Raw genomic sequence first — 26,428 nt, 5'->3', positions numbered from 1 at the left:
CCCTTCAAGTTTGTTTTCTCTTCCCAGACCTCAAATCTATGATAATTGTCATATTTGCCACAATCTTTGCTTTTCTTTGTTTTCTTTGTCTCGTTGATTTATTTTACTGTATTTTGTCATCAAAGCTATTTTGACAAAAAACAGTAAACAGACGATTTCCAAAAATACCTCTCATCTTATGAGGGAAGTTCATGGAAGACTTCAGATGTAAAAGTATAAAATAAATAGCCTTCACCCTCACAGACTCTCTCACTCAACCATTTAACAGGTGACGTCAGGTACGGGTTGAGGGTGAGACATTGGTATTGAGCTGATCTCCTTTTTGTGAAACATCAAGGTGTTGGAAGTAAAAGTACACTTTTTAATTACATGTGAACATTATGCACGTTTTCAGTGGGACTCCGGAGTTAAAGGGCAATTTTACTCTTTTATCACGGACCGGATCCGTGTGTGTACCTCACCTGTTTTAAATCATGCTCCCCGTTTGATCTGTTTTCCAAGCGTTTAGACGCTTGCGCCGTCGCTGATCCTCCATCCTAGAGGGCAGCAGCTGCCTCGGCGCTGCTGACTCGACGTGTTAGCAGAAGAAGAAGAAGACGGGTGATGACGTCAGCGCGTTGGAGCATGCCTACTGCGGTCCAACATAAACAAAGACAGGACGCTGCGCCGCAATAAACTCAACTCTCCAGGTGTTTATACGCTAACCGCACCGAAGAAATAGGAGCGAAAACTATTTCTGTAGCTATGGAAAACGCATTATTAATGCGAGTGAGTGTTTTTACCGACCAAGGAGGCAGGAAATACATGGAAGATGTGACCGAAGTCATAGTTGAGCCCGAGCCGGCGGACGACGAGCCGACGTCGGCTGAGCCCGAGGAGACCGTCGGGGGAGACGGTACGTTCGGTTCGTTGGCTGCGGACACGCACCCACAGCGGACTGACGGCCCCGTCGTGTCGCCTCGGGTTTCAGGGGCATCGTGTGAACCGGTGCCAACGGAGGACCAACGTATTCTAGTGGAAACGTCTCTACCGGGCGGTCAGAGCTCTCCGGGAGCCCGCCGTTCCGTAGCCTTCCTCGCGGTGTTCGACGGACACGGGGGTCGCGAGGCTGCGCAGTTTGCGCGAGAGTATCTCTGGGAGTTCATGAAGAAGCAGCGGGGGTTCTGGTCCGACTGCGACCTGGAGGTCTGCGCTGCTATACGCAAAGGATTCATAGCCTGCCATCACGCCATGTGGAAAAAGCTACGTATGTTACTAAGTTACTCTCCACTACAATGTCATGACATATACCGGTGTACTTTGTGGACGTGGGCCGCGGATTGTGCCTCTTCCTCGGGTTCAGTAGATCACATGAGCGCAAACCTCTGGATGTAAGGTGGTCCGTGGCCTAGCGGTACGTCCTCAAACTTCTGGACTGGTACGATCCCCGCTGGCTCATCTGGACTCATTAAAGTCCTTCTCCTCGGACTGTGTCGTCATATACATTTACACAAAGGCCGGTCTCAATCTGTTGGCACTCTGGTAGTCTCCGTGTGTTTCAATATAAGATGCTTTACGGGGACTAGTTTTAGCAACCAGCGGAGCTAACGAGGTTAGCAGTAGCTGCTGGCTCCAAACAAAGCGGCCGCGGCGGACACAGAAGACCAATTACCAATCGTAATGTATTTAATGTATTATTCATTTAATATTGTTTTAACTTATTACACGCAGCTACATACCTCGGCATTACCTACTAGACAGCCTGTTGACCCATGACGTGGCCCGTGTGAGCCATGCCTGGATAAGCCCGGGCATGTCAGCTGTTTGACAGCTGGTCCCGTCACAGTGTCCACACACAGTGTCGGCGCACGTCGACAGGCTGCATCCAACAAACCAGCCCAAAGGTCACGGTGTCATCCGGTGTGATACTTGGAGCAATGTGTACATTTAAAAGTAGTTGTTTTCGGAGCATCCGTTTTCTCCCCGTTGTTGTGCTGTGCTGTAATGTGTGAATACACCTATAAGGTACAGCTCCGTAACACCTGTTGTCTCTTTCATCTTCTCAGCTGAATGGCCAAAGACACTCACAGGCCTCCCCAGCACGTCGGGTACCACAGCCAGCGTGGTGTTCATCCGTGGAAACCGCATGTATGTGGCCCATGTCGGGGACTCGGCGGTGGTTCTTGGGGTCCAGGATGACCCTTCAGACCCTTTCATCAGAGCTGTGGAAGTCACACAAGACCACAAACCTGAACTACCCAAAGAGAGAGAGCGTATTGAAGGGCTGGGAGGGAGGTGAGCCTTAACAAACTCCTCACCCTGTACTAACATTAGTAGGGGAGTATCTTTGCATCCAGGCCGGCACATGATTGCGGAGAACGCGTGACCAAAACAGACTTTTCAGTTTTACTTTTCCTGGGATTTAGGGCTGTCAACGAATATTCTATATTCAAATTGTTGTTAAAAACAACTATTTGAATGTGAAAAAAGAAAACACAGCGACGCGACTGCCTGCTTAGCGGGTGGGCGCTCGCCTGTACTGACTATATTGCATGAATAATCGCAATAAGAGAGAGAGCTAGAGATCTGCGGGGTTGGCCGTTAGTTCATTTACTTATTTTTGTGTAGGTAATATGTTGTTAAGTAGGTTTGAACTTGACATTTGAAATACATTACCTATACAAGTAGTTTATGTCTCGTTGTATTAATTCGTCCTGTTATTGACGTGTCTAATGCGCAACCAGAAATTATTCGAATATCTGTGGGGGGTTTTAAGCGAATATTCAAACGTCATTTTTGAGCAATATTGACAGCCGTACTGGGATTTAGCTGCCTTAAAGGCTAGAATAAAACCAAACTGTTAATGCTTGGCCATGAGTATATTTATGTTGTATATTGATTTGGGACTCTCCAGCAGATAGTAGAAATGTGTTATTATTGGTTGGATCAAGACAAATGCGAGATAACAGCTCCACCAAACTCCATTTTAAACTAAAAAGCATTGTAACCCATTTTGCACAAAAGCATGTCAAAATGCTATCTGCTTCAAGGACAATGTCCTACTGATAATATGTTGTTACAGGAATAAGAGCTTGGATGGCTTGACATCTTGCATGACATGTTAAACTCGACAGCTTTAAAGGGAATTCATAGGTGTACTTTAACTGCATAACCATAATACATATTTTCTGCATAACGTTACACAAGATTTAGTCATGTTATTTGGTGTGGCACCATATTAAAAGGGAGAAGTGTTGCTTTAAAAATCATATTACTATAAAGAAAGGGCCTTGGAATCTAATATCCATCACATTCAGTATGCATGGATATTAATTTATGTACCTCAACATGTTACGGCAAATCCCACCTAAGTGACCATGATTGATTTAATAATCATGAAATTGATCAGGCATAATGTGCAGCACTGACTCTCTATGCCAGGTCTATTAGCGCTCCCTCATTAGGAGCATAAGACATTTTTTCCCTTTATTTCAAGCTTGAAATAATTACAGTATGGATCATTTATTGCCAGGCTGATGGCTGATTGTACATTTTGGATGAGGAAAAAGGATGAACTTTTGTCTGCCTCCTTATTCCCAGATGCAAAAACAAGCTATGGCATCACAAAGAGCTTGATTGAGGATTAACTCCCTCTAGTTTCAACACAGTTTTTAAATTAAACTGCTATTTGAAGCCTTCCTGTATTAGATCACCTCAATCAAATATAAACATAATCGAACCAACACCTCCCAAACACAATATAACCACAACTGGACTCCGTAACCTTCATGGGGGTAGGATTTTCTGCAGGGTGTTAGACTCCATTATCCATAGCTCATTCTATCCAGCTGCGGAGCCCTGGTTGTTACAGCCCTCCCGCAATGTCTAAATCATACTCTGAAATGTTTGGACACCAACTGGTGGCTTCCTTCACCCATCTTCTCTATCTCTATCTATCTGCTAACAGTGTTATCAAAAAGTCTGGAGTGAACCGGGTTGTCTGGAAGAGGCCGAGGCTGAGTCACAACGGCCCAGTCCGTCGGAGCACCGTCATCGACCAGATCCCCTTCCTGGCAGTAGCTCGAGCTCTAGGTAGGAAAAGTAACTATCAGCACTGTCTCAGCCAATAACCTGTTCACAAGGAGGCACTTCACTGGCGTTATGTTCTAGTCTCATAACAAGGGGGTGTAAGAGAATTCCTGAGAAAGCCCCCTCCCACCCTCCAGCAGTTGTCATGGAGACTGTTGGTTCAAACCAGGTGTGTTTTCAGCAACCACTCTCTCTCTGCCACAGGTGATCTGTGGAGCTATGACTTCTACAGTGGGGAGTTTGTGGTTTCTCCAGAGCCCGATACTAGTGTGGTGACCCTTGACCCCAGAAAACACCGATACATCATCCTGGGCAGTGACGGGCTGTGGAACATGGTGCCCCCTCAAGAGGCTGTCTCCATGTGTCAGAACAACGACGAGGCGATGGTGAGTGAAGAGACCTGCTTCTGTAAAGTGTTTGTTACTCTTCAGACGCTATCGTGTCGGATTGTTACAGAGGGAGGCTTTCGTTTGCTAGCTGCACTGAGTGAGTCAAGTAAACATGATTAATAGGCCCTCTAATGATAAATGGCATATTGGTCAATGTAATGTCCTCCCCATATCAGACCATGTGAGACTCATAACAGCCTTCCATGCTGCAGGCGCCATGCGGGGTATCGAGTGCCCGGCAGCTGGTCAGCCATGCTCTGCTGCGGTGGCGCCAGCGCATGTTGCGTGCTGACAACACCAGCGCCATTGTTATCGCCTTGCAGGAGCAAGGGAGCTCCCAGGACGTGCTGCACCACGAGGAGGTGCTGCTGGACTTGGCCAAGGTGTCCCAGTGTCCTCCCACCTCGCTATCGCGCGCAGACACTCCTCTGCTTCAGGTGAGGGCAGGATGTTAACCCATTTCTTGTTTAGCAATATGCTTTGAATACTTATGTACATGTTATGTTTTCGTTCTTTATTTTTAACAGATTTGCAAAAATTTGCAAAAAACAGTTTTCACTTTGTCATTATGGGTTGTTGTGTGTAGAATGTTGAGGAAAATAATGAATTTAATACATTTTGGAATAAGGCTGTAACATAACAAAATGTGGAAAAAGTGAAGCGCTGTGAATACTTTCCGGATGCACTGTGTGTGTATGTGTGTATATATATATATATATATATATATATATATATATATATATATATATATTTTTTACACACACACACACACAGATTACACAGATCCCAGGTTCCTTTCATTAAACATTTCAGTTGAAAACATTCCTCGTGTCTGTCCTCACATTCTCTGTCTGGGCTGTTGTCCTGCAGCGGACTCTCGATGAAGACTCCCCCTCTGCCATGTGTGATTTCCTCCCTGCCTTGGAGCGACGGGACGGACTATCTGGAAGCAACAACCTGTACCGCACGAACCGGTCCGACCTGTTCACTCTGACGCCACTGTGTCCGAACAGCGGCACTGAGCTGCCCGGTCGGTCCAGTCCCACGGACAGGACGATCGGCGGCAGGAGTCCTGGCAGCAAAAGAACTATTGGCAGATCGCCCTCGGTGCAGAGCGCCAAGAAGGCCCGACGCAGGCCAGCCGCCCGCCCGCCACTGGTACGACATAACGCAGAGACAAGCAAAGTCTCTGCTGTCCTCCAGCAGCACAACAAGGCCACCGTGTGTGCGTGCTGAAACACACACACAGACGCATTAACCTGCTGCCTTCCACGGTCCAACCTGTCTCTGGTGACTCTTCTGTCCAAGTGTCCAGAGACCAGGACACAACGTACAGAGCGCTCATTTTAACAAAAAAACATTTAGACAGTCTCCAGATTCCTTGTAGCTGTGCTGATTGAAATGCGTCTTAATGGTTCCTCTTACTGGTAGACGTTGTAAGAAAGAAGTGTGAGTAATGATGACGGTGCAGCTATTATGCATTTTACAGTTGAGTGTTAAGTAATAGGTAATGTTCATGTAAAACAAATATATATTTTTGTACATTCTTTTATTGTTTGATGATAAAACGTGACAAGTAGCTCAACAACAGCCCTCTCCCCCGTTTCACGCTCTGCATAGACACTTGTGTGCACACCCTGGGCTTAAACATATGTGTGTTTTTATTCTCATCATTTTATTTAATCACGAATAAATGTAATATGAAGTGACGGTGATGCTACACCAACAGCCCTGTAAGCTACTACATTGTGAATATTGATCTATAGATACTTGTAACGAGTTTTGGTAGCACTTGTATTCTTTGAGCGTACGCATTGGACACATCTGCGCGAGCGCTCAAATAATGGCAGATGTTTTTAAATTGAAATAGCACAATGCATGTTAAGGGATGGATAGATGCACCCTATTAATCATATTACAATGTTGGGAGCTGTAGGTTTAGAGTTAGGTAGGGTTAGGGTTAGTATTCCATTCAACCTTTTGTCGGGAGCCAGCTCCACCCGGCCCTACGTCAGGTCAGGATTTGTCTTTGCTGAAGTTGGTTTGCTTCGTCCAGGCGTCTCTGAAACCAAATCTTTTCCACAACTCGATGTTTACAGTAGCTCTGAAGTATCCAGTTGTGCCGCCATACTCTCACAGGGGCAGCACCAGATGTGTTGAGGTGGGTTTGACCATATGTCCCAGTAACAATGTGTCTACATCTGTTGGGATTTCCTTCTCATTGGGGAGTAGTGACGTAATGCACGGATACTTTGTTGCTTTTCCACTTTAATGGTGAACTGAATGTCTCTGTTGAAACGATGCATAGGGGTGGATAGCATTAGCAGAAAAACTCGGCCCATGTAGGAGGTCAGACACTTGACGTCTCCTGCCTAGTCTGAGGAGGGTTTGCCTCTAGTGGTTTAGTTACAGGACAGACTGTATGATTTAGATGAGAAATATTACCTGAAATAAATAAAAGAATGTCCGGTATAAGACCGATGTCTCCATCTTTGTAAAACCACCACGTTACACGATGATGCTTTTTCATTCAGTGCAATGAACAGAAATTAGCAGCATTATTAATGTTTGAATTTGACGCTTCCTCTGCAAACACCGTTACTTTGCTCGGGATTCCTGTGTGACTTACGTATTTTGTTAGTTTTGTTTTTATTTCTCATGGATCTTCGTGTAATCATTTACTAAAAGCCTAAAGTGCATGTGTACAGTGTAAATGTGAAACATGTCTGTGGAAATGAACCTATTTAAATGAAAAGCTCTGAAATAAAGTGATTACTATGACATTTCCTTAGATGTGACACATACTATCTAACAATATTTTCATGCTTTGCATTTAAGTCTAAAGTTGGTTTGAATACTACAACTTTTGATTCTTCAGTCTCATATTCACACACACTTTCTCATGTGCTTCTTTTTACCATAAATTCTAATTTGACACACAGTCTCAGTGCTATAATCTATCCTATTTATATGAGTGTTATATAGTGCTATTTTGTTACATTATTCTGGTTACAGAAGATATGACATTTACTGTCCTCTGAATAATGGTCGTCTCGATGCACGCGCATCGAGGGCTCGTAAAACATCAAATGACATTTGTGAGGTCATTATCAAAGAAGGCTTTAGTATCATGTATCCACATCTGTCTCTCTCTGTGGTCTCTCTCTCTCATTGGTGTGTGTTATTGAATCTGCAATGCATAAGATAACAAAAAAAATTAAGCCAATCCTCTGTCTCACCACAAATAGCACACTGTACACATAAACTCAGCAAAAAAAGAAACGTCCCTTTTTGAGGACTGTGTATTTCAACAATAATGTTGTAATAATCCAAATAACTTTACAGATCTTCATTGTAAAGTGTTTAAACAATGTTTTCCATGCATGTTCAATTAACCATAATCAGTCAATTAACATGGACCTGTGGAATGGTCGTTAAGACCTTAACAGCTTCCAGAGAGTAGGCATCTAAGGTCACAGTTCTAAAAACACTAAAGAGACTTGTCTACCGACTGTGAAAAACACCCAAAGAAAGATGCTCATCCGGACATGATCCTCCAGCAGGACAATGCCACCAGCCATACTGCTCGTTCTGTGCGTGAGTTTCTGCATGAACCCTGCAGCCCTCTCGAGGAGCGCTGTCATGTCCCGGCAAAACAAATGTTTCATCTCCTGTTCGTCCTTTGAAAATAAAACAAACAACACATTCAGGAAGTTGGAAACGCATGCGCAAAATGGATGTAGTTTGCAGAATTGCAGTATATAGAATAGAAATGCATGAACACGTGTGCTCACTCAAGAAAGGTTGACAGCATAGGGTTACGCAGCACAATTTGCCTCAACAACGCTATAAGGCAGGTATTTAATTATCCACCGTAATGATATATGTTGGCTAAGTTTCCAATTGTGGATAATAAGCAATAATAATAAGCAATAATTCAGTGGTCCCCAAACTAAGGCCTGCGGGCCGGATACGAATATGAACAATACCAGAGACATGATTTTTTTAAAGTCTGGCCACGCAAATCCTAGACTAGCCTCTGTCAAATAGAACGGAATAATGGAGACACGGTTAGGTAAGAGAAAATGGATTCAGAATGCAGGGTATTTAACCTGCAGTGGTCAAACAATTATTTCTTTGTTCAATGCAAAGAAAAGGTTGTTTGTCTCATCTGTCAAGAGGCGGTGGCGGTATTCAAAGAATACAATCTGCGCCGACACTATGAATCCCGTCACAAAGACAAGTATGATAACCAGAGAGGGTTATCATTTATTTCATTAATAGTGTTACTCTTTATTTCCTGACTCCGATCTGGCCTGATGGACATTAGGAGACTCCCCGTCCTCTATTTAAAAATACAATCCATTCTTGTGCAGGCAGGCGGCCATTCATTCAAGAGTGAGACCTCGTTAAATGAAATGGAACTTCCATATTGATTATCTCCACCTGAGGCCAATTATGCCTCCTCCTGGTACCGCTCCCCGAGCCACTCCCTTCTCCGCCCCCTCTCCAGCTGAGCCAAACCACGCCCTGCAGTCTTGTCCACCTGAGGGCGCACCTGCCCGCCCCCCAAGTGGTACCCCAAATACCGGACCTCCATCCGTCCATCTGCACACTTCCCCGGGTTGGCGGTGAGCCCCGCCCATCCCAGCGACTCCAGCACCGCGCCCACCTGCCGCACATGCGGCGCCCAGGTGGTGCTGTGGATAATGACATCATCCAAGTAAGTGGCAGCATATGCAGCGTGTGGACGCAGCACTCGTTCCACGAGGCGCTGAAACGTGGCCGGGGCCCCAAACAACCCGAAAGGAAGCCCTGGAGAATGCCCTTTTTCATGAATTCACCTTGAATTGAAACTAGTGTGTCGACGCAACGACGCAGACGCAAACTATTTAAAATAAAGCTGTTCTTATCTAAAACCGTGAACTGCATCTCCTGCCTCAAACGAGTAAATGTTAGTTTATTTAGTTTCATTCCCCTTTTACACCCTTGCTTTGCCACACGGATGAACCAGTCAGCCAACTCAAAAGGCCTCTGTCCCTGGGTAAAAATAAATGAAGAAAATAGCATATTGCTATAATCCATGACCCATTTACCTCCACCGATCGCACACTGGGGTGAAGGTGCCGATAGGAGTCGGCTTGGAGTTCCGCTCATGTTTGACTGGCTCTCTTCTGCAGGAAGCCCAGAAGACGAAGCTGAGGTCAGTATTACACGTGGTAAATACTACTCGGCTTTAGCCGAGTGTACCATGACATGTGAATAATGAAATGATTAAATAAAAAGCACCTTTATTATAATTTTAAAAAAGGACTTGTCATTCATCCTAGCTCAGGTGAACCTTTGCATGTAGGAGACATGCATTATTTTAAATCCGAATTGAATTCTTAATGTTTTACTGTATGAATTTTACATTTCATTTAATACCCAAGAATTGTTTGAGAAGATTTATTACACATGTCTGTGGTAAATGTGGAGGTACAGAAGGTTAGCTTAGTTTAGAAGATAATTAGTGAGCTTTGTAAGTGGTGATAGAAGGACTGCTTTTGTTTTATTTCCCTTAAAGTCTAAAATATATATTCAAATGAAATGGTGACAAAATGTTGGAAATTGAAAGAAACTGAATAATACGATAATGATGATTATTAGTATTAAATATAAATACAACAAACACGTAAACATAATTACTTGTTAGTTGTAAAACTGTCATAGCAGCTATTAATTAAATAGCAATGACTTTTGGTTTATTTCTTTAATGGACTCTGTTGGCCTCGGATTTGGACAGATTATATGAGTAAAAGAGACGTTCATGCCCCAACAAAATGGTACATGTTGAATTTTCTCAATACTGACAAAATCTCCCGTTTTATCAGTATTGATGACTGCAATAAGCCTGCTTTTCACTACCAACCACACATTCACTCTAAATGGTCATTTGCATATTCAGAACCCCTCACTGACTCTCCACCTTCCATGGTCCACCTTCCATGTTCCAACTTTCACCTTCCATGTTCCGTTCTTCACAGTATAAGAACACACGCTGGCAAATTCAGTCAGTCAGTTAACAGCCTTGGTACTGCACACACGTCCCTTTGCAGTGGCCAAAGATTAAGAAAAGGCCACAACCAGCAGCATTGGAGCCGGTGACACCAACAGACGGCTCCATCATTGGCTGCAAACAGGACAGCTTGGAAAAGGTGTTGGAGGGGAGGTCACTGAAGAAACTGTTATCCATATTGGATAATCCTGACCACCCCCTCCACCACCTGCTACAGGGACAGCGGAGCACGTTCTCCAACAGACTCCTTCAGCTCTGCTGTCACAAGGACCGATACAGGAGGTCATTCCTGCCCAGTGCAATAACACTCCACAATAAACCATCCCTGGCTAAATAATGACAATAATAACCCTGTACTGCTGTGATGTTGCTGCTCTTTCCTCTTCCTCTTCTCTTTTTACAAATTATTATTATTGTCTCTTTTGGAAGGTTATACTTTTGTTTCAGTTTTAGTTTATTTAATTTAATTTAATATTTCTATCTTATTATATTGTACATAATGGTGCTGTGATACCAAAATTTCCCTCTTGAGAGATCAATAAAGTATCTATCTATCTATCTATCAATGACACGCTCGGTGACCCCTCAAAGGACCCAAGGTAAGTGGGGAATCCAGACAGACGTCTGAATTAACTGGTGTTGATGGTTTATTGCAGTGGTCCCCAACCACCGGGCCGCACCACAGAAAGCTTATATTTTTTTTTTCAGAAAGCGACCCCCCCCCCGTCGGTCTGACATGAAACCGGTCCGTGAGGTAAAAAAGGTTGGGGACCACTGATTTATTGGACCTATCAGGGGGAGAAGTGGGTACCTTAAGATAAACCTCTGATTGCCACTGTTGGGACCTTTTTCTTACTGTTTCTTTTGAGTCTGAGCCGTGAAAGGATACAATAAGACCGTTTAACGCATTTGGTGGCTTTAGTTCACTAGAAATTGTATGTTCCCTTCTGTTTTTCCTCATGTGTAGATGACGAAGCAAGCTCTTCAGACAAAACTTCCTTATCCGAAGTGCGCATCCCAAAGAAGAGGGTCCGCCGCCGTCAGAGATTTGACCCTCTCGTCAGAGCGGCGTTGCTCGCCCGATACGAAAGAGCCGAAAGCTCCGGGCAGCGTGTCATCATGACTCGAGCAATGAAGAAACTCAGAGACCAAGAGGAAAGGAAGCAAAACCAGAGGAGGCGAGGGGCCCTCGACGACCCTGACGATGATTCAGCGTCCACCTCAGCGGACCCTGGTAAGCTGATCGCGTGAAACAGCTTTTAGAACGATTACTCTGCAGAACTGTTGGGATGTTTCTCCCATATTGAGAGCTGCAACACCTCTGTGGAGGTCGTTGGCAAGAGAGGCGACAAGAGGAAGGTCGCCGCTGCTGAGGGAGGACGGAGGAGGAGAAAGAAACTGACAAAAGAAAAAAAACAGGAAAAAAAAAAAAAGGTCAGTAGTTTTAGGCTTTCAGTGTCAAGTTAAAATTGGTATTACCATCGCAGGACGGTTTAGGTGACATTTAGTCGCTGTCACTCACAAGTGTATAAAAACAACATGTTTGTGTCTGCAGAAGAGTTCGAGACCAAATATGAAGAACTGGATTTCATCAGCGGGGGAGGATGTGGATCAGTGTACGCCGGCTTCCGCAGAGCCGACGACCTCCCCGTAAGCGCCACACACACCTTCCCAAACACACACACACACTAACAAAAGTCTTGTTTCCATCTCGTAGGTTGCCATCAAACACATCCTGAATGAAATGATCCTCATGAAACATGACGTGAGTGAGCAACGCATGCCGCTGTCAGGATGTTCTGTGTTTGTGGGTGTATCAACGAGGAACCTCTCAACTCTCGCGTGACGTTACAGGACGAAGAAGGGAACGTGATCTCCATCGAGGTCGCCATCATGCTGAAGCTGGCCGAATCAGAGGGGCCATCGCCACACGTTGCCTTGCTTGACTGGTACCAGTTGGAAGAAGAGCTGGTGCTGGTGATGGAGAGGCCGATGCCTGCTGAGGATTTCCATGACTACCTCAGAGAACAAGGAGGCTACATAAAAGAAGATGAAGCCAAGGTGAGTCGCTGTGATCAGCTCAGATTCACAGCACCTCTGACCCCTCGTCTCTGTCTTTTTGTCCTACTGAGGCAGCTGGTCGATGCGGCGCTCGATCTAGAGAGCAAGAACATTTTCATCTCTCTGCAGATTTCCAGCCGACTCCAGAACAGCTCACGATTCACTGGATCAGTATTTAAATAACTAGAATTATACTACAGTATAATTAAACAATTTAATTTCTCATCTAAAATTCTACACTGCTCTCTCTCTCTTTGACAGGAAGAGGACGTGAGGAACTACATCATTCATTCATCATTCATCATTGTAAGAATTATAATAAACTTGTTTTTAATAAAACCAAGCGAATTCCTCTTTTCTTCAGACCACAAAGAATCATCTTTCTGTTTTTTTTATCACTTTTTGACTTATGTTACTGAACTGAAACGAAACTAAAATGTTCTTGAGTTAATGAGTGTTTGTATATAAAAGCATGAAAGTTAAAATTAATGACGGGAAAAAAACATTCAAAGTATATAATTGTGCTTTGAAACATGACTATTATTATAAGAACTAAGTCTGGCATTTAAAACCACACCAATTCAATTCACTAAAAAGAATTAAACTTGATTTTGTGATTCACACACAAACAATAAATAGGGGAATTAATTGGAAAAAAAGAAAATCGCTGATGTCGCTTTTGAAGCATTTTAATCACTATTTCAGATAACAGAGAAAAATTGATTTAACAAATAACCCGCACATTTATAAATAGTTTACTTTGAACTGCTTGCTGCTGTTTACATTTTTATATTCCTCCTGCCTTAAAAATGGAGTAGTAGCAACCTCCCCTGGTTGACTGTGAGCTTTACACCACCAGGAAACCTCTGTGTGTTGTGTTCAGGGGCCGTAGTGGTACTCAACAACCAAACATAAGCTTGATGAACTTTTATTTTCATTTGAGTTTTTCTGTATTGTACCGTTTTACACTTTCAACTGGGCCCTACCCAACAAACTGCATAAGTAGCTAGTAAGTACTTAGTACCATGATGTATTTAATATTTATAACACATTGCTCTGTTGTTTGATTCTTTAAAAGGGAAATGTACGACGTTCGCAGCTCAAAGTTTTACAGTCATGGGTTGCTATTTTTACAAAGTAAATTATCTGGTACTTCTCCCACTACTGTCAATCCATCTGGAAAAATGACTGCTGCCCCCAGTGCTAAAGCTGTGTTCTCAATACAGATATTTCATCTCAATTTATAAATTAGCAAACTGTGTGAAAATGTTCAATTTAATTGAAGCCAATTTCATGCTGACGTAAATGTCAACAATGTCCATTGTTGATATGCTGTTTGAGTAAATGTGTAAGCTATGACTAATAGTACATATTAAAAGGTGGACAAGGTGATATGTCAAATTATATTAATGTCTTCATGAAGTACATAACCAGCGATTATGTCCTGTATCCAAAACATTCCTTCCTTTATTGATATTTCTCAAAACATAAATATATATTAAACCTCAGTAATGTCTTAGCAAGCACAGCAAGAACTGACTAATCTGGTCCACGAGGAGGAGATGCACTGCAGTACTTCAAGCAGCCACACCAGATACTTTTGATTTTGAGCCTCCCTTCATTCAGGGACACATTATTCTATTTCTGATTGTCACATGTCTGTGAAACATTTTTAGTTTATGTCTTATGGTGTTGACTCTTGTAGTGCTCATACAAATATTTACACACATTTTACTGAAAGTAAAAACAGTTGAAAGTCAGAGGACGTTTCTTTTTTTGCTGAGTTTATATGCAAAGGGACGACACTAGTTTTAACACCATGTCTGAGCATGATCACCTGATAGTTCCTTGCTTTAGTCGTGCTATTTGCATAGATAATCCTCTGAAAAAAAGGATGAAAATTAACATTTTCCCTACAAGTCGGGTATACATGTAGGTAGTACACTAGACCATAAATATCCATTGATTGGTTTGATATCAGAAAGATCAATATTGTTTACATATAAGCACAACTGCCTGTTATGATCTTAGACTTCAATCCTTAAGTGCACGCTGGTGAGTCACAACTGACTGACTTTCAGTATAGCACCTCCATTAGGTACCGCATGAACTCCATATTTCAGGAAACCAAAGAACTGGAACGCGGCCCATAATTGGTTGTAAAAAGACAAAGCATCCCCGCGCTGTGTTTACTGTGTCCTCGTGCTTCATCGTCCCCGATGTGCGTGTCCGAGTCCCGACGGCCGTGTTGCAGCGATGGCACGATGACGTCACTGCGCCAGCGCCCGTGAGTGGTCTGCGTCGGGACGGGGAGCGGAACTGCTGACGGCTCGGCGAGGAAATTGGGGATGAAGGCGAGAGATGGAGATGAAACAGCTGGTTTAGAATCGGCTCGGTGAATCGGCGATAGCCCCCCACCCGCACCCCCGCCCCAGCAAGTCTCACCGCGACGCGAGTGTTTGTATGAGGGCGCGCGGAGGAAGTGCTTTGGTCGCAGCGAGGTAGCGAATGCGGGGCGAGTCGGGGAGGGCTGAAGCTGCTGGGCTTTTTTTGGAGAGGGAAAACAACATGGCTGCGGTGGAGCTCGAATGGATCCCAGAAACACTGTACAACACCGCTATCTCTGCTGTGGTGGACAACTACAGCCGATCGAGAAGAGACATCCGTTCGCTCCCGGAAAATATCCAGTTCGATGTATATTATAAGGTGAGTTAAGACCTAACGGTCCCAGTGGAGATGTTCTGCTACATGTGACAGCAGCTGAAGCTGTACGGGTTACGTTGCGTGTAGCCAGCCGCTAGCTGCTAACGCTAGCTCGCTGTACTGCGAAGACGTCCCGCTAACTCCAGAGGACCCGACGCTGTTTTCGGGGGGGGGGGGGTCAGCTAACTTACTGTTAGCTTGCACCACCTTACTCCGATACGAAGCCAGCTATTTAGGTGAAGCAGCTAGCTTCGTATCGTACCAACTGTCTGTTGACAGTGAAGCCATGGACGCCATCGACCATGTAACAGTTAGCTAGCCGACCGCCGATGGCGAGTTAACGTTAACCGTTAACATTTAAAGTGTTAACGTTTAACGAGGTCCCTGTTGGTAATCGGCTCTGACCAAAACGTTAACGTACGTTCTTGTCCAAACGACCAGAGCCGAAACAATTGGAAACAAGCACATTGACACATTGACCACATTCACAGTTGTTCTCCAGCTACGACATTTCAAGATCCAAACAGCGCTGCTCGGCACCAGATCTATGACGTCATATGCCGAGATCGTAAAGAGTTTTCTTTTCTCCGTCTGTTCCTTCAACCCCGAATAACCGGACTCTCCTATTCTGCTCATTCATGGTGTATGACTGCATCGGAGGCCGGATCGACATAACGTTTACTCCCGGGACAGATCGAGCCCTCTGTTGTGACTCGGCCCATTGGTCCTGTTCACTAACAGCAAGCTGAGCCCAGAGAAGATCGTTTCATTCAGTCCACTATTCTACCTCTCAGGCAGCTGTGGATCAGCATCACATCTGCCTCTCCTCGCCGCTAGAGGACGCTGTTAAAAACACAAACGAAAAAATGCTAAAAGACGTGTCAACAAAGTTTCTTTTACGGTGAATTTCCGTCACACGAAGGAAACAATGCGAATGGAGAGCAGGTTTCAATGAAACGACAGTAATATACAATATATTATTGTTAATAAATGTCCATTACGCCAAAAGAAAAAAGACGTTGTCTTATGTTACATTAAATCAAGTACCTTTCAGGTTAGTCTCCTTAAATTCTGTTTAGTTTTCTTACCTAATAATTACGTGATGCGTAAAAGATGAAAACGAATCCTTGGCAACAGTTTTCAGTGTAACGCTCAATGCTGCGTAATTCACGTCTTCACGTCTGCGTAATTCTCATCTTGCTCTGCTGTTCTTCAGAAAAGGAGAAAAGAAGGAACGAGACTATTTAATTTCTCCTGAAAAGAATGTCTCCATATCTTTATCTCTTTAGTATTGCTACTGCAGCTGTCTTTATTTGATGAGTCATCATCACAGTCACATAGTGTCCTCAAGGTCCTGTTCCTTCTGCTGGGCCCGGCTGGTTTAACCTTTGCGCTGTATTCATTAGATTATGGGAGTTTTGTACATTAATACACAATGGAAGAGGAGTAAAAGACTACTGATGAAAATAAACAGCGGCCATAAGGCCCGACTCCCAGCTCCCCCTCTCGTCTGGGCCTCACTGCGTCTGTCTCCTTCGTCTCCTCCGATACCTGCCTGATGGTCTCGTCCTGCCTGATGGTCTCGTCCTGCCTGATGGTCTCGTCCTGCCTGATGGTCTCGTCCTGCCTGATGGTCTCGTCCTGCCTGGCTCGTCTGAATGCACCTGATAATAACTGAGGAGAGATCCCGCTGCACCTTTTTGGAAAGGAAACACTGGCCAAGCAATTACTGAGGAACTACAGAGCTCTTTTACTTCGTATGGAAACACTCGTAACCTCCTAAAATCCTCAGAATCATGTCTCTATTTGAGTCCAGGGGGGGCTGTAAAGACGTGTCCAGATTTTGAAATGAGTATTCATTTGGAATTGGCTGCTTGTGAGTCACAAGAGTTGTCACATCTAGCCGGACACAGCCAGCAACACATGGAGAGACTCCTATTTTATGGTGACACCCAGATGTGCCCATCACTCGCCCCCCCCCCCCAGCCTTCAGCCAGCCTTGAGGACAGGATCATGCAGTTACAGAAGTACTCCTTCTTTTCATTCTCATACAGACACTGTTTAATTAACTGACAATGTCCTCCCAACGCAATAATTCTCATCCAAATAACGTCTTTGTATTTCAAATGAGTTTGCGTGCCTGAGTTCATCGGGAGGACGTCCTCTCCTCGTGTCTGCTAACTGTAGACTCATCCCAGTGCCCCCGATTGCAGTGCTTACATATGCATGATTTCCTTTTCCCTCTGTGTGTCTCAGCTGTACCAGCAAGGCCGGCTCTGCCAGTTGGGGGGGGAGTTCTGTGAGCTGGAGGTGTTTGCTAAAGTGCTGCGGGCTTCAGACAAAAGGTAAGGCTGAGAGCTGCCCCCGCTCACATTCCCTCATCCGGGGTCTCATCATGAGATTGTGGTATAAGCTGGATAGAGGTCAGTGGACGGGGGAGAATTGGGCCAGAAGTCCCCCATGATCCAGAGAGCAAACGGTGTAAATAAGATACTATGGCTGTTTGTTTAACCAAATAAAGAAGGTATAGACTGCTCTATTGGAGAGGTGACCTTAAATGACTTCTGCTGTGATCGGCTGTTGACCTCACCTTCTAAGGGGGGGGGGGGGGGGGGGGCGCCCCCTAATATAATGGTAGGGGAAACACCGTACCGCTTGTACCCTATGGTTGAATGCACTTATTGTTTGGATAAAAGCGTCAGCTAAATGACATGTAATGTAATGCTTGTGTGTAAAACAACCTCAAAACAAGTAAATAGCTCCTACTTATATAATGAAGTAATGCTTATATTTTTGTACACATAGAATTATTCACAACTGTTTTTATTAGTCTAGTTTTAGGAAATCGTAATGGAAATTGAGGATATTTCCTGGGTCCGGCTTCTGAAATGGGAGGAGTCTATGCTTTTCCATGTTTTTGTTTTTGAAGTGACATGAAAACGGTCCGTGAAGTAAAAAAAGTTGGGGACCACTGTGTTAGGGGTGTTTTTTTCCTCCGAGCCCTCCGGTGCGGACCGGTAGAGTGAGTGAGGGAGTGAGTGAGGGAGTTTTGAGTTGACAAATGTAACGCTGCTGTGAGAGCTTGGTAAAACGTCAAAAGGGACATTGTTGATGCTCGTCTTTCCAGCGTTTTCTGTGGCGCGTCGTCTTGCTTTCAGCCTTCGTTGATGGCCTTCATGAGAACACGAGGCAGCACTCCTCAGCGTTGGTATTCACTGATGAACCAAGCGGCATATTAACCGTCGGCCTTGTCCTCGGCAGACACCTCCTGCACCACTGCTTCCAGGCGCTGATGGACCACGGTGTGAAAGTGGCCTCGGTTCTGGCCAACTCCTTCAGCCGCCGCTGCTCCTACATCGCAGACTCTGACGCCCACGTCAAAGAGAAGGCCATCCAGTTCGGCTTTGTGCTGGGTAAGCAGGGGGGGGGCAGACTGTCTCTAACAGGGGAGGTTGTTGGATGTGCACCCATCAGTCAAGTCTATAATACTTAGATTACATACAAAACAATGCATTCATATATTTGCTGTTGATATTAATAATATCGGGTCGACGGTGGCGCGGGGGTAGAGAGGGTGCGCCGCGAACCGTTGAGCCCCGGTTTACACAGTTTACACTGTCTGATTGGTTTTCCATAGAGCATTTGGATAATCCTTGTAATATTTGAACGAGTTCCCACAGGTTCTACTTAATCACCCCCCCCCCCCCTCTGATGTGGAGACAATAGGGATTAATCTGATGGCTCTTGGTTCTCTAGGGGGCTTCCTGTCAGATGCGGGTTGGTATGGAGATGCAGAGAAGGTGTTCCTGTCGTGCCTGCAGCTGTGCACGCTCCACAGTGAGGTCCTCCACTGCTACCGGGCCGTGGAGTGCTGCGTCAGGTCAGTGTGGGCATTTAGTGTCAACGTCAATTTTATTCCTATAGCACTTTTTAAGGCCAGTGGCCAGCCAAAGTGCTTTACAGGATAAAAACAATCAGCATCAATAAAACAATACAAGCAAACGTAAAACAAACAAACAAGAAAAAAACAGTAAAACAGTAAAAGGCAAACAAATAAAAGATCCAATTCAGGTGATTTAACTCAGCCAAAGGCCATTGTGAACAAGTGGGTCTTAAGGCGTGTTTTAAAAGTGGAAAGGCTCAGAAGGCACAGAAAACGGCATAGTGGGCTGTTATCTACCGAGAGCCTCACCCAGGAATAGGGAGGTAAGTTAGGGTTCGTTAAGCCTCAACCAGCAGGTCCCTTCCCATTTACGATCTCTCCTCCATGCTCGTCTTACGCAGTGGTGCAACCTCGACTGCTCCAGCTGCCGTCACCACTCTTTCCCTTTTTTGCAAAGGAAAGCATCGTGCTTTGAATTGCTACAGTTGTCCGAGTGACTCCCAGAGTGTTCCATCCACTCAGTAGTGCAGAAGTAACATGGAGCCCTCACACACGCTGCCACAGTGTTTAGTACGGGAGAAATGGATGATAAATAGCTGGTTTATTATTGGGCACCTCGTAGCGTTGGGCATCTGTACAAGCGCTAATCGATGCTAACACTGTTTGCAAGTACAAAAGACCTGCTCTCCTCCAGTTCCCTGATGGCTTGGGTTAACTCTCCAGACTGTACAGGCGGATGAAATGTAAGCGACATTGTTGTGTCAAGTTGCTCAGAATGTTTTACTAAATATTTTAGTATATTCGGTTTTAGAAATATTCAGATTAATCGTTGTGAAAGTTGCAAAGACGATTATGACAATTATTGGGATGTGTGTGTGTGTGTGTGACCACGTTTCCCCCTGTTGTGTGCACAGGCTGCTTCATGTCCGCAATGGTAACTGCAAGTACCACCTGGGGGAGGAGACCTTCAAGCTCGCTCAGTCTTACATGGACAAACTAGCCAAACACGGCCACCTGGCCAACAAGGCGGCGCTGTACGGCGAGCTCTGTGCCTTGCTCTTCGCCAAAAGCCACTACGACGAGGTACGCATGCCCGACAAAATGATATCTGTCGTATGTCCCGCACGCACTACGAGGGCCGCGGCTTGACATTTCAATAGTTGTACGGGTCGCGTGTGAGAGGTTGACGTGGAACCCTGGTGTTTCCCCTCCACCCTGCAGGCATACCGGTGGTGTATCGAGGCCATGAAGGAAATCAGCCCCGGGCTGCCTGTCAAAGTAGTGGTTGATGTGCTCCGGCAAGCTTCCAAGGTTAGCGCCGCTCTTTTGTACCTCAATGTACTGTATTATTGGGGGACTGCAGTGTAGTAAAGACATGTCTTATGTTCCCACTACAGGCCTGCGTGGTCAAGAGGGAGTTCAGAAAAGCAGAGCAGCTGATCAAACACGCCGTGTTTCTAGCCAGGTGAGCCGCTGCGTCTCGCACCGACTCTGTGTTACTCTCGTTCTTTGTGTTGTCATGTGTTGTGATTCGCTTAAATTCGCTTTATGTCTCACAGAGAACATTTTGGACACAAGCATCCAAAGTACTCCGATACGCTGCTAGATTACGGATTTTACTTATTAAATGTAGACAACATATGCCAATCAGTCGCTATTTACCAGGTAAGGACTTGGGCCAGTCGCTCTCATTCATTATTTTCCAATATGCTTTTCCGTGTCACGTTTTAAAGTCCTTTCTGTGTGCACGCGTTCCAGACCGCGCTGGACATCCGGCAGTCTGTGTTCGGGGGGAAGAACATCCACGTGGCCACAGCCCATGAAGACCTGGCCTACTCCTCATACGTGCACCAGTATAGCTCTGGGAAATTTGACAACGCTCTGTGAGTGCAATGATTCTTACTAAGTGGACCGTTTCCAGGCCGGCCTGCAATTCCGTCCCCCTCGACTTTCTTGGAAATGCAATCCAGTTCCCAGTCAAGTCCTAAGTTTATGAAATGTTTGGTTCAGCTGCTGTTTGTCTCTCAGATTCCATGCGGAACGTGCCATAGACATCATTACTCATATTCTGCCTGAGGACCATCTGCTGCTGGCCTCCTCCAAGCGAGTCAAAGGTGAGGGGAGTGTCCTGGAGATGTTGGGCTTCTGCCCACTGTGTGGAGGGTTCAGTGGGGAATAGCAGGCAGGCCTCTCCCTTCAAACAACCATGAAGGAATGTCCCAAAGGAAAGTTCAATGATTCAAGTATGGAACTGCGATTGTTCGCATGATAGTCCATGATCAGCACTCATTTGTTGCAATTCACCTTCATCTGAGATCTCCCAACTGTTTAATATTCTTAATAACATGGGGGTGGAGTAATATTCTAATTAAATGAATTAATGAATAACCCACACAATGAGAATCCTATTTTGGCGGGACTAGTATCTCTTTGTGTCACTGTCATAGTTGGGTTGATGGCGCCCCCGTGTGGTTCATGACGTCATGTCAGCCCTCTGTGGCTCCACTGTTCCGCTTGTGCTTCACCAGCCTTTATTTCCCTCAGCGCTCATTCTGGAGGAAATCGCCATCGACTGCCACAATAAGGAGACGGAGGAGCGCCTTCTTCAGGAGGCTCATGACCTTCACCTCTCCTCCCTGCAACTGGCCAAGAAGGCCTTCGGCGAGTTCAACGTCCAGACTGCCAAACACTACGGCAACCTCGGACGCCTCTACCAGTCCATGAGGAAGTTCAAGGTGATTATGACGTTGTGTTCGTGGAATTGTTTCTGTTCCGTCCGATTATTTTCATCTGAAAATCAATGTAGTTTGGTATTTAGGTCCAACTCTTTGAGTCTAGTGGTTGAAACCCATCTATAGGCTTATAGCCACACATGCACCTTTAGTCGGCCCACTGCTACTCTGTTGTCAACAATATCAGCCAAAATGGGAAGCTAGCATAGTAGCGACACCAGCCAGCCCTGCTGATGAGCCCCGCCCACGAGAGGGTAACACGGCAGTAACGTTAAGTTACAACAAAACACACTAAAGACTTGCACGGATCTGACATAAAACTCAACTCTCGATTGAATCACAGCTTATGAAGTAGTGACTAAGGGGGAGAAATCATGCCATATTCACAGAAAAATGGAAACAGATGCAGCGATGAGCTGGAATATCCTATTCAAATTCAGAAGGACGGAAAACACTTGTTTCTTAAGAAAAGCTTTCAGTGCAGTGGAAAGTTCTTCTGTGCTGTCACGCTGATTCAATACTGCGTAGATACTCCGAGCCCAGTGGCACCATCGGGGATGCAGCTCCTCTCTGGGCCCCCATGCCTGCTCTATTATTATTTGTATGGGTTTCCCTGTTGAGCTGCAATTAAATGAGTTGGAACTTTGTATTGACTGAATAATAGCTTCAAATAAACTGGACGTCTGAACTTTATCCATCGTCACCTGAAAGGAACCAAATGTGTTGAAAGAGCAAAAGAAGGCACTTTAAATATACATTTGTTCCTCCTTTTTGTATTTCTATCCGGACTTGAGATCCATATCGTTGTGTTTGTGTAACCAGGAGGCAGAGGAGATGCACATCAAAGCTATTCAGATCAAGGAGCAGCTTCTGGGCCACGAGGACTACGAGGTGGCTCTGTCTGTGGGTCACCTGGCCTCCCTCTACAACTACGACATGAATCAGTACGAAGACGCAGAGAGGCTCTACCTGCGCTCCATCGCCATCGGTCAGACACTTAGATGGCTGCACGGGTTAATAGTTGAATGTGTTGGCTGCGTGAATGAAATGGATTGTGGTGTGATGGGATGGATTAACGGGTGGGTGGGTGCATAGGTTAATGGGTGGGTGACTAGATGGATTGATGAGTCACACATACTTGGTGTTCTTTCAAGTCTTCCCTCCTCACTGTAGAAATGATACCTGAGATGCTGAATGTATAAATCCCGATCCTCTGACCTTGACCTCCGGTTCGGTCCCCCATAGCATTCCAAGGGGATTTCCCCTTGTGAAAAGCAAGGTAGCTCATTCCCTGCAGCTTTGTAATAGAGCCTGTGGGGACGGCCGTGTGTCATGGATCCCAGATGGAAAACCTCTTTTTGACTGGTGAATGAATGCCTCTTGAAAGATGAACTTGTACCATGGTGTGTGACATGTGTCGCGTTCCCGCAGGTAAGAAGCTGTTTGGAGAGGGTTACAGCGGCCTGGAGTACGACTACCGAGGCCTGATCAAGCTCTACAACTCGGTGGGAAACTTTGAGAAGGTGTTTGAATACCACAACGTACTGTCCAACTGGAACCGGCTGAGGGACCGGCAGTTTGCCGTGGCAGACGCCCTGGAGGACGTCAACACCACGCCCCAGCAGACCCAGGAGGTGGTACAAGCGTTCCTATTGGCTCAGAGCCTCGGCCCCACTCGCCCCTGTCTCGGCTGATTTTATGAGAGAAGAGAGGCGGGGAGGGGGGAGAGACACACACACACACACACACACACACACAATGGCTTCTGAGTGGCGAGGACTAAATACGCCCCAAATGTGATACTTCAGTTGCTCACAGTTAATTACTCATGCACAGTAAATCCAATCATCACAGAACGCGCACACACACACACTCTTAGCTGTGAAAAGAAGAAGTAGAGACACCGTTCTCAAACCTCATTGATATTTAAAACCCCCGAGATGCAACTCCAGAGCGGATGCAGCTTCACCCCACACAGCAGACTGTTGCATTCCTCTGAGAGAAAGAGGACACGTGACTGGGAAGAGAAACCCCCTCCAGTATCATGTCAGGATGACAAATGTCCTCTCCTCTCGCTCGCCTTTTCTTTTTCTTTAGGAATGGGAGATTTATGCTTTTATATCTGAACCAGTGTAGCTGTGAATGCCATGAGACCGGGCCAGGGCCACGCACACGACAGTACACCCCCCTCCCCCCGACCCCCCCGGCAGTGAAGTACTCATTTTAACCCACACCCATCCAGATCACCACTTGGTGGATCGGAGAAGAATAATGTCAGATAATTTTGACGCTTGTACAGTAAAATAACACGGCAGATTGTACACTTTTTATTTTAATTTTTTCCTCTTTGCAAATAACCGAGTGGACCCTGAGAGAAGTTGTGTTTTGAACTGCCTGTTGGAGAGAATTACAAAGAGTGGAATGTGTTCAACCAGTGGGTCTAAACACAGCCGCTATATATTTCATCTTTTCTTTTTTTTTTAAATCTTTGTTTCCAGCTTAGTACCTACAATAATTAAAATGCCAACAATGTATATGCAAAAGATGTTTATGTAGCCCTTTGTATATTCTTTTCTTACTGAGCGGCCCGTGAATGGTGAAAAAACAGCTCTGCGCTATTACTTTAACAGAGGGACTTGGATAGGAGCAACAAGAGGAAGAAGCTATACGTACCGAGGCTTGTAAACCTCCCTGAGCTAATGCTGCGGCGAGGCTTCCTGTGTGTGCGTGTGTGTGTCAGGATACACAAACAGAACCCTGGGGGCCCAAGTGCTCTACTGATGGTTACCAGCCTTACACCAACCTGCAGTTATCTGTCTGTAGACGGATCCTTACCCTCAAGTGCTAAATAAACTATTCTACCCTGAGGGGCACTACAATGGGGACCAATATTGTGTGATTGTGCGTGGTTTGCGTGTGCGCCTGTCTGTCGACCTGTGCATCTCGCCTTTCCTCTCCCTCCTGTCAAATACCCTCGTTTACTGGACCATGTTTTTCCATCAGCTGCTCCATCTTGGAGCTGAACTCTTTGGTCGTAATGGACCAAAACCCTGTACACGTAATCACTATTTTCTTATTCGGATTCATTTTCATTCAAAATGAATGTGTGGTGGAGGGATCTGATGATTATCATTTCTGAAGACGGATCCCCCCACTAAACACCTGCGAAACCCAGGAAAGGCACACGGTATTTTCATCGGTGAACCGTCGTGGTCTTCTTACCTTTTTGGTAGTCAGTTCTTCAGAACCGATGTTTGAGCAGCGCTGCTGTTGTGCGGTCTGTCCTATAGTTAGGAATCACTTCTAATCCCATTGGACGGGCGTAGTACTTGAACACTACGAATAAAAGTCAGATGGTGAAACTATGCCATCACAGGTACGGTAGGTTTTGAGTTCACTGATGGGAAAATATAGTCGGGCTTTAAAAGGGACTTCTAGGCGTTGATGTGTGCAACGTTAGTGGAAATGTGACGCCTTGGTTCATAACCCCGCCTCCTTTTTCTAAGTGGATGAAGCAGACCAGCGGTCAGCCTTGCTGTTGCTCCAGTGCTCTGGGACGCCTCCCTCTCTAGCAGTGTTGTGAGTGGCTCTAGCTGAGGAGGTCCAGCCTTAGCCCCCCCCTCCCCCCCTCTCCCACTCCCCCCATAAAAGGGCGCTCAGCTCCACTCTCGGTGCTTCGGCCTCAACAAGTGCACCCCTCGCTGTGGGGAAAAAGGCTTCCAGGGGCAGAGGTGGAAATGAATGTTACCTGCAGCCTGTAAAAGGTTCTACACAGATATTGGATTTGGAGAATTTGCATCAAAGGGTGTATTGCTTTTGGCAAATGGTCAGACATGTCTTCTGAATGACAAAGACATCAGATATCATCAAGGGTTTACCTAGTTTTCTCCTCCGGTTACTTTGACTGCTTTTAATCGGAGGCATCACGTCAACCAGTCTCATTGCATTGTGTTCTATTACGGCCACTAGCAAGTGATTCCTGCACCATCTGCAGGGGATTGTTCTTTTTCACCAACAAGAACACTAAGCATCTTCTGTCCAAACTCCAGCTGTACTGTCAACAAATCACTGGAGTGTTCTTGGTTTGGCCAGCAGGAGAAAACTGGACGGAGAATTAAGGAAAACTTGTTTGTGTTGGGAGGGGTTTCCTTTATCACTAATGCTGACAAACAGTCGTGTGGAATGTAGGAGACGTGCTTTGACTTGACATCACCTACTGGTCTTCATTGGGATCTCCTGATGTCTGAAAGCGAACGCTGTGGTCAAAGCCCGAGGGCTTGAGGAAACGATGCTCAAAAGGGCTGCGATCTCACGGTTTCCCACTCAGGCCCGGAGGATCTGACCCACATGTGCAGAGGGGATGTCTCACTGTTGTCCTGTTACTTCTTCATTGTTGGCTGCGAAAACATTAAAACGTATAACATTGATCACAAAAAGCCACATGCATTTCTATCTTGTGTTCGCACCTTAAACCACAATGTATTCACATCCCAGTAGAAGGAAACTTGGTCGAAAAAAATAAACGTACAGTTGA

At 45.4% G+C, this 26,428-nt stretch overlaps 2 protein-coding genes across 2 annotated transcripts; both read left to right on the top strand.

The window, feature by feature from the left end:
* The first annotated feature begins 204 nt into the window (after nucleotides 1-204).
* LOC120821595 (protein phosphatase 1D) lies at nucleotides 205-7,240 on the top strand. The gene is made up of 6 exons (XM_040180355.2): nucleotides 205-1,246; nucleotides 2,046-2,274; nucleotides 3,947-4,071; nucleotides 4,273-4,454; nucleotides 4,670-4,894; nucleotides 5,328-7,240. Exons 1-6 carry the CDS (start codon nucleotides 745-747, stop codon nucleotides 5,691-5,693), a joined length of 1,629 nt encoding a protein of 542 aa, XP_040036289.2. The 5' UTR covers nucleotides 205-744; the 3' UTR covers nucleotides 5,694-7,240.
* Nucleotides 7,241-14,720: 7,480 nt separating this feature from the next.
* appbp2 (amyloid beta precursor protein (cytoplasmic tail) binding protein 2) lies at nucleotides 14,721-26,330 on the top strand. The gene is made up of 13 exons (XM_040194456.2): nucleotides 14,721-15,282; nucleotides 17,536-17,624; nucleotides 18,541-18,692; nucleotides 19,036-19,159; nucleotides 20,077-20,245; nucleotides 20,384-20,473; nucleotides 20,560-20,627; nucleotides 20,722-20,827; nucleotides 20,921-21,045; nucleotides 21,191-21,276; nucleotides 21,707-21,897; nucleotides 22,717-22,882; nucleotides 23,326-26,330. The coding sequence occupies exons 1-13, from the start codon at nucleotides 15,085-15,087 to the stop codon at nucleotides 23,586-23,588; spliced, it is 1,827 nt and encodes a 608-aa protein (XP_040050390.1). The 5' UTR covers nucleotides 14,721-15,084; the 3' UTR covers nucleotides 23,589-26,330.
* Nucleotides 26,331-26,428: the final 98 nt, after the last annotated feature.

This window comes from Gasterosteus aculeatus, chromosome 1 (genome assembly GCF_964276395.1).
Source record: "Gasterosteus aculeatus chromosome 1, fGasAcu3.hap1.1, whole genome shotgun sequence".
NCBI classification, from domain to species: domain Eukaryota; kingdom Metazoa; phylum Chordata; class Actinopteri; order Perciformes; family Gasterosteidae; genus Gasterosteus; species Gasterosteus aculeatus.
This window is presented reverse-complemented; position numbering and strand designations above follow the sequence as displayed.

Excerpts from the sequence above, each read along its gene's own strand:
- LOC120821595 (XM_040180355.2), top strand. The coding sequence starts at position 745 with ATGGAAAACGCATTATTAATGCGAGTGAGTGTTTTTACCGACCAAGGA. Across the intron at positions 1,247-2,045 it reads CGCCATGTGGAAAAAGCTAC|CTGAATGGCCAAAGACACTC; the intron begins GTATGTTACTAA and ends TCATCTTCTCAG. Across the intron at positions 4,455-4,669 it reads AGAACAACGACGAGGCGATG|GCGCCATGCGGGGTATCGAG; the intron begins GTGAGTGAAGAG and ends TCCATGCTGCAG.
- appbp2 (XM_040194456.2), top strand. The coding sequence starts at position 15,085 with ATGCGGGGCGAGTCGGGGAGGGCTGAAGCTGCTGGGCTTTTTTTGGAG. Across the intron at positions 20,828-20,920 it reads AATCAGTCGCTATTTACCAG|ACCGCGCTGGACATCCGGCA; the intron begins GTAAGGACTTGG and ends CACGCGTTCCAG. Across the intron at positions 22,883-23,325 it reads CCTGCGCTCCATCGCCATCG|GTAAGAAGCTGTTTGGAGAG; the intron begins GTCAGACACTTA and ends GCGTTCCCGCAG.